Source organism: Atta colombica, unplaced genomic scaffold, assembly GCF_001594045.1.
Source record: "Atta colombica isolate Treedump-2 unplaced genomic scaffold, Acol1.0 scaffold123, whole genome shotgun sequence".
Lineage (NCBI taxonomy): Eukaryota > Metazoa > Arthropoda > Insecta > Hymenoptera > Formicidae > Atta > Atta colombica.
The window spans coordinates 732,796-739,137 of record NW_017259210.1 but is presented as its reverse complement, the minus strand read 5'-3'; the positions used below and the strand labels follow the sequence as shown (position 1 = coordinate 739,137).

At 36.3% G+C, this 6,342-nt stretch overlaps 1 protein-coding gene across 1 annotated transcript in view; it reads left to right on the top strand.

Moving 5' to 3' along the window:
• LOC108694730 (acetylcholinesterase-like) overlaps nt 1–5,044 on the top strand; it is a 24,370-nt gene extending 19,326 nt beyond the window's left edge. The window contains exon 8 of the mRNA XM_018204370.1: nt 4,055–5,044. Coding sequence (XP_018059859.1) covers nt 4,055–4,203 — 149 coding nt within the window. The 3' untranslated portion in view covers nt 4,204–5,044. The remainder of the gene's footprint in view (nt 1–4,054) is intronic.
• Nucleotides 5,045–6,342: the final 1,298 nt, after the last annotated feature.

The following is a 6,342-nucleotide window of genomic DNA, read 5'->3' as shown; positions in this document are numbered from 1 at the left end:
TTTTTTATATTTTTTATATATTTTTATGTATTGTATAATAATATATGTTTATACTGATGTGATCATTATTGTTTTCAGTTTTTCGTATATATAGAAGTAAAAGTTCAAAGTATATATGTACATCTTTTTTATTACATTGAAACATCTATACTAGTTCCGACTGTGAAATTTAATTAAATAATTAGCATTATCGGCATGTTGGCGTTTGATAAAACTTGCAACGAGGAAACGATCGAAAAATTTCACTTTCCCATAATATTTTAAAGATACGAGCGACAGTTTCTGGAAAAAAATTCTCTGGACAATAAAAGCTAATGAAGCCTAAACCTTTGAAGGATACCTCTCGCGTTAACTCCTTGTTATTAATAAATAAATAAATGCTTGCTCTATGTATTTGTAAAGTAAATATTTTTTCAACGTTAACTTTATTTGGCGACATATGGACTCATCGCGCCGATTACCGATAATTACAAAAGAGAAAGAAAAGGAAAAGAAAAGCGAAAGTATAAATTCAAGATACAAAAGTAAAATATAAACATCTCCTATGCACCATTTTCTCCACCCGAATCGATTATAAAACTATTGTGTACGTTGCGTGTAATTATAAGAACAATATATGAACGAGCGCTTTAAAAAAATAAAAAAGAGAAGAAGGGAAATCGTGGACAGGTAGTTTTCCGATCTTGGAATGTGGAAATAAAAACAACAGTGACGCACTTTTGCCACAAGTGCCGGAGTACTTATTATTATCGGGTGCCAATGAAACACAAAAATATGAAATCATATGTGCGAAATGAAAGCTCGATCGAGAACATGTTTTTCGCGCGTAGGATTATCGTATCTAAATCACAAGAAAAGCATACATACACTGAGAAAAAAATACAGTTAATTTTAATAAATATTTAATAAATATTTATAAATATTTTAATAAATATTTCAATACTGCCAACTAAACATTTACTTACAGTAAGTAAATATTTGTTCAATAAAAAAAAGATTGTTAAATCAAATTAACATTTCTTGTATCAAATAAATCTTTATTTAATAAATATTTATTTTTTGATAGTTTTCAACTAAATATTTATTAAAATTGATTATATTTTTTTTCAGTGTATGTATAAATACTAATTAAAAAAAAATGATTCGAGAACGGAAGGAGCGAGTATAATTTATTATACACTAAAAAAAAACGTGATATTTAATAAAATAAAATTTCTACAAAACATAATTTTTACTTACAATTCTTATTAATTTTATAAATATAAAATCTCACATAAATAAAAGATTTCTTATTGTGCATGAAATTTTAATTAATAATTAGAGTTTTACAATATCAAAAATAATACATTCCCAGAAAAACAAATTAAGAGAAAGTAAAATGACTTAACATGATAGTCAAAGTGATGATTTTTTGTTACAAAATTTGATTGTTTATTGACGTTAAGAATCAAAGTAAAGTTATTTAATTTTTGTTGATTTTTGTCTTTTACACATTCTTTGGATTTACTTAGCCCCTTCGAATTGATTTTATTGGATCCATGTTAACCAATTTTTAAAATTTAATTCATGCGCACTTTAATAAATAATTCATACCAAACAATTTACTAATTAATTTTTTTCTAAATTTTGACTATTTTTATTATTAGAATATATACATATTATATACATCAAACCTCAAATGATGTCGAACTAAATAATTTCAATGGATGTCTTCAAATTTGATGTATATTACAATGTATACAGAGTCTGAAGGGATTAAAAAAGTACTAGTTGATAACCGTATACGATTTACCAAAGTGTTCTCGGCGTACAAGACTCATATCCTCGAGCGTTAATCGGTTAGCGGTTTCGCGGTAACGTTACGGACATGGCGGGAGGATAGGGGTGTCTCTTGGATAAAAGGAGGTTAAACGACTGGCGTCTCTCCGACATATTGAGATATTTCTTCAGCGACAATGTGTGCAAGCTCGCACGTGCAATGCAAGCTCGCACGGACTTGACGACGCGGTTTCAACGCGAGCGAGTTACTTACCCGTGGCATCGATCCGCGCCCTGCCTGCCTGCTTGCCTGCCTGCCTGCCTGGCGGTCGCTACCACCACCATCACCACCGCCAGCACCAGCAACACCACCACAACCACCCCCTCAGCATGTGCTGCTGGTCCGGTATACTATCCCCGTTTACTCGGCTCCGCTTGTTCGTTTTGTTTCGCCGCGCCAAGGCGAACGTGCGCGCAATCGAGAAGCCACCCCCTCCCCTTCCACCCTCTCTCAGTAACACCACTGTCATATCTCACTCCACGTCACCACCCCTGATGTTTCCCGACATCGTCGATCTTACGACGCACGCTGAAATTTGCCTATCTTTCCGATATTGACGATGGAAGGACAAAGATTATTTCGAAAGGAACGCAGAGTTTCCTTTGTTAAATACACAAGTGCCTCGAAGTTTTAATTAAAAATTATCCTGTTAAGGCAGCTTGAGTCGAGATTCAATGTTGTATCAAGAAATTTGAAAAAGAATATATACATATATAAACAAATTATACAATTTGCAATATGCAATTATTTTATTTTTTAAAAACAATCGAATCTTTTTTTATATTACTTGAGTTATCTCGTTATTCTGCATCTTAAATTAAAACGGGATTCCCCTGTTTATATATACTTATATATTTCTTCAAATTATTCTATGTATATATTATACATATAATATACATGCAAAAAACTATTTCTATCGTCAAATGTATCAAAATTATTTCGATTAGTCGCGATTATTAACTTTTAATTGATCACGTGATGTAACATAAACCCATTCATCTCTTCATTTTACTCACATTGTATGCATTCAGATTCTTTGTTTTTTTTTTCTCTCTTTAATCTCTCTTTGACTATACATTCAAATGCAGAAAGTGCTTTTAGGGAATAAAAGTAAATACGAACAAGTCTAAAGATGACAAAAGAATTACGACCGGCTTTCATATTGATCCCACGCGACCAATTAAGAGTTAATTGTACCTGGACAATTAAAGTTCGAACAGAAATCGTTCAATAGGAATATCCCATGTTACGTTCACGTTTGTTGCTTTCCTCTTTATGAAAAAGTGAAGCAAAATATCAGAAAAATCAATGTTGCAGTTTCCATTATTCAAAGTATTCATAGTTTGCTGCTATAATTATATTATAATTATAGAAAGGGCAGAGCTTTGTTTCGGCAGAGCACATTATATACATTATTATACAAAAGACTTCGAGAATAAAAGAAGAAATATCTATTGTTTCATAAATTTGTTTCATAAAAATATAGTTTTTATATTCTATATGTGCATGTCTGATTTTATTACTCTGTAAATCTTTTGGAGTGAAATCTCTCTTCAAAAAACTGAAAATTAAACTTTTAAAAAAGAGTGAAAATATTTTCACTCTTGAACAAGAGTGGCAGACTTTGTGTGAGAATGAGATTTTATTCCTTTGGAGTAAGATTTCATTCTTTTGTGTGAAGTGAAAATCACTCCAAACAATGAAGTCTCATTTCAAAAAAAGGAGTGAGATTTCATGCCTTTGAAGCGAACCTTTTCTCACTTCAAGTGAAATCTTACTCCAAAAAAGAATGAAAATCTGTCATTTTTGTTTAAAAATTTTCGCTCTTTTTTTTCAAGACTGACTCAATTTTCCTCCAACTCCAAAGGATTTAGAGAGTAGATATTACTTCTACATAAGAGATCTTATATGAGAGATAAGCGACAAAAACAACATGATACTACGATATCTCTCAGTGATTGGGATATCGACAAATAGTATATAGAATATACCATAATAAAAACCAATATATAGAATATACCAGAGCACTTATTCGTATAGATTCTTTTCAAAACTTCTTGCACCACCACGTTAATTCTTCCTCTTTTTCTCTCAACGTCGAGCGGTGCAAGAAGTTGGACTGAAAAGAACAGGTGTTTTCTGTTACTTCTCGCGAATCCATTTGTCCCATTCGGGAAAGTTCCCAGCGCTAATTATTAAGATCGGGATTGCGGTCGTCCCGCATCTCTGTTACAGCGAAACTGGAGGTCGGGTCCAAGGAGACGTGCGGCAGCACGAGCCTCGCCAACTCCGGCGCGACCCGGATACTCCTGATCTTGAGCCTGTTATTGACCGGCCTCACTACTCTGCCTCACATCCAGCACGACGTCAGAGGTATCGTTTAGCTCCCGGTTGCCGCCGCCGCTGGATCGGTGGTCGGCCGTCGAGCCGCCGTCCTAGCCCCGTCGAGCAGCAGAAGCATCAGCATCAGCATCAACATCAGCAGCAGCAGCAGCAGCAGCAGCAGCAGCAGCAGCAGCAGCATCAGCAGCATCGGCATCAGCAGCGGCGGTCCGTTTCTTCCCTAAAGAAGAAGACGAACGAACGCGAACGAACGAACGGACGGACGAAACGAACGAACGAACGATCGGGAAGATGACGGTACCGCGCGAGAAACAGACATATCAATAGTAGAAGAGTGCTCGATCGCCGGGGGATCGACGATGAATAAAAGAAAAAAAAATACACGCCCGCCTATGAGAGAGATCTCGGTCGGAAATTATGGGGGACGAAGAGGGGCCCCAGGGGCCCGGGGTGGAATCGAGTTCGAGTAGTATTCACGCGCGTAAATAGAGAAAGGAGAGATCTGAAAAGGATGACAAACGACGATCCGACGACGATGATGGAGGACGATGAGAGGTAAGAAGAGAGGAATAAATGAGATATTCAATGTAGCGATGCACGGACGATCGAACGGGGGACGAGACGATGGCTCAAAACTATCGGCGAACTACGCCGACGGTTCTAATTGCGCTAATTATAGTTCCTACGAGTCACTCCGAAGTCTGAAAGCTCTTCCCCCGCCTTAATGCCAGCGCAACAGAACGACGAGAATTCGAAAGTCCGTTTGAACTTTCGAAGGTTCATGTAGGTATCTGAAAACGCGTAATGAAAACGCGAAGATTCGAAAAAAAATTTCGAACGGGAGTTCGAAAATTCAAAAAATTCAAGAAACGCTAAATTAACAGTCCGAAAATTTTTTAATCGCGAAAATTCGAAAAATCGTGAACGCGAGGATTCGAAAAATTCGTAAATCATATTATATTATGTTAAATTAACACTCGGGTATGTTAAAAATTCAAAAATTTTAATAAAGTCTGATTTTGACACAAGTACAAAATGTTTTTTACTGTGTGAAGAGATACAAGAGTCTGAAAATTCAAAAAATTCGAAAAACGCTAAAACAGTCCGAGAATTTTAAAAACCGCGCAAAATCTGAGAAATCGCGAACATGGGGATTCGAGAAAAATAGAGGACAGGCGTGTGGAAATTAGAAGAGAGAATCTCGGGACTTATAAACGCGGGGATGCTGGAGGATTCGGGGTACCGGAAGCTGTATATGACACGCGCGGATTTATCGTAAAACTATCATTATGCCATCGGTCTCTCGTCGAATCCGGTACTTCATCCAAAACACGAACAGCGCGTTATACCACCCCGCTATACAGGGTATCCCAGACTTCTCATTATAGTCAGACTCCTGAGATTCAAGAAAATCCTAATACCAAAGTGTCGACTACAATAGTTTTTAAACGAGAAGAGTTTTTAAAGTAAAGTCAAATAAATCGTTCGAAATTCATACGATCAAGCATAACATATTAACAATAATGAAAGAGTTTAGAAGAATAGTAGAGAATAGAATTGATTGAAAACATCTTCACTATTTTTTCTTTGCTATTAACAGGTGTTATGCAAAGTCTGGGACATCCTAGAAATCCTCAAATATAGGAAACACATTTAGATGATTTCTGATTGGACTGCTATATTTTTCAGAACTAAGATAAAATGAGATAGATAATGCATAAGATAGAATGAGATATTCACTCATCTTCTTCCATCTTATGCATCTATTTAATTCTATTTCAGTTCTGATATATGGCGGATCAAATATATATGGCGTCCAATCATTTACTCTTTGGAATACCTTGTATATCTGCTGTATATGTGGGTCACCGTCGCAGGGGGTTTTATGAGCACGAATCACCGCGTCGTGTCGCGTTTATCGTGACGTTATCCCACGGGACAAGGCGGTCATGTGTATATATCGGATGTTAGATATATCGGACGGGTGATCGAAGTATCCGGGGGTGATAGCGTAATTTCTCCCGAGCTTTACCGGATCCGAGCTTCCATTGCAATATCGGGAGTCTACGTTAGAAAAAAAGAGCTCCGAATATCCTCAAGAGGCACATATCTACACTCTGCACCTGTCTCCGTTAAAAGAAATCTGATACAGCCAGATAACGCAGAATCGATACGATCGA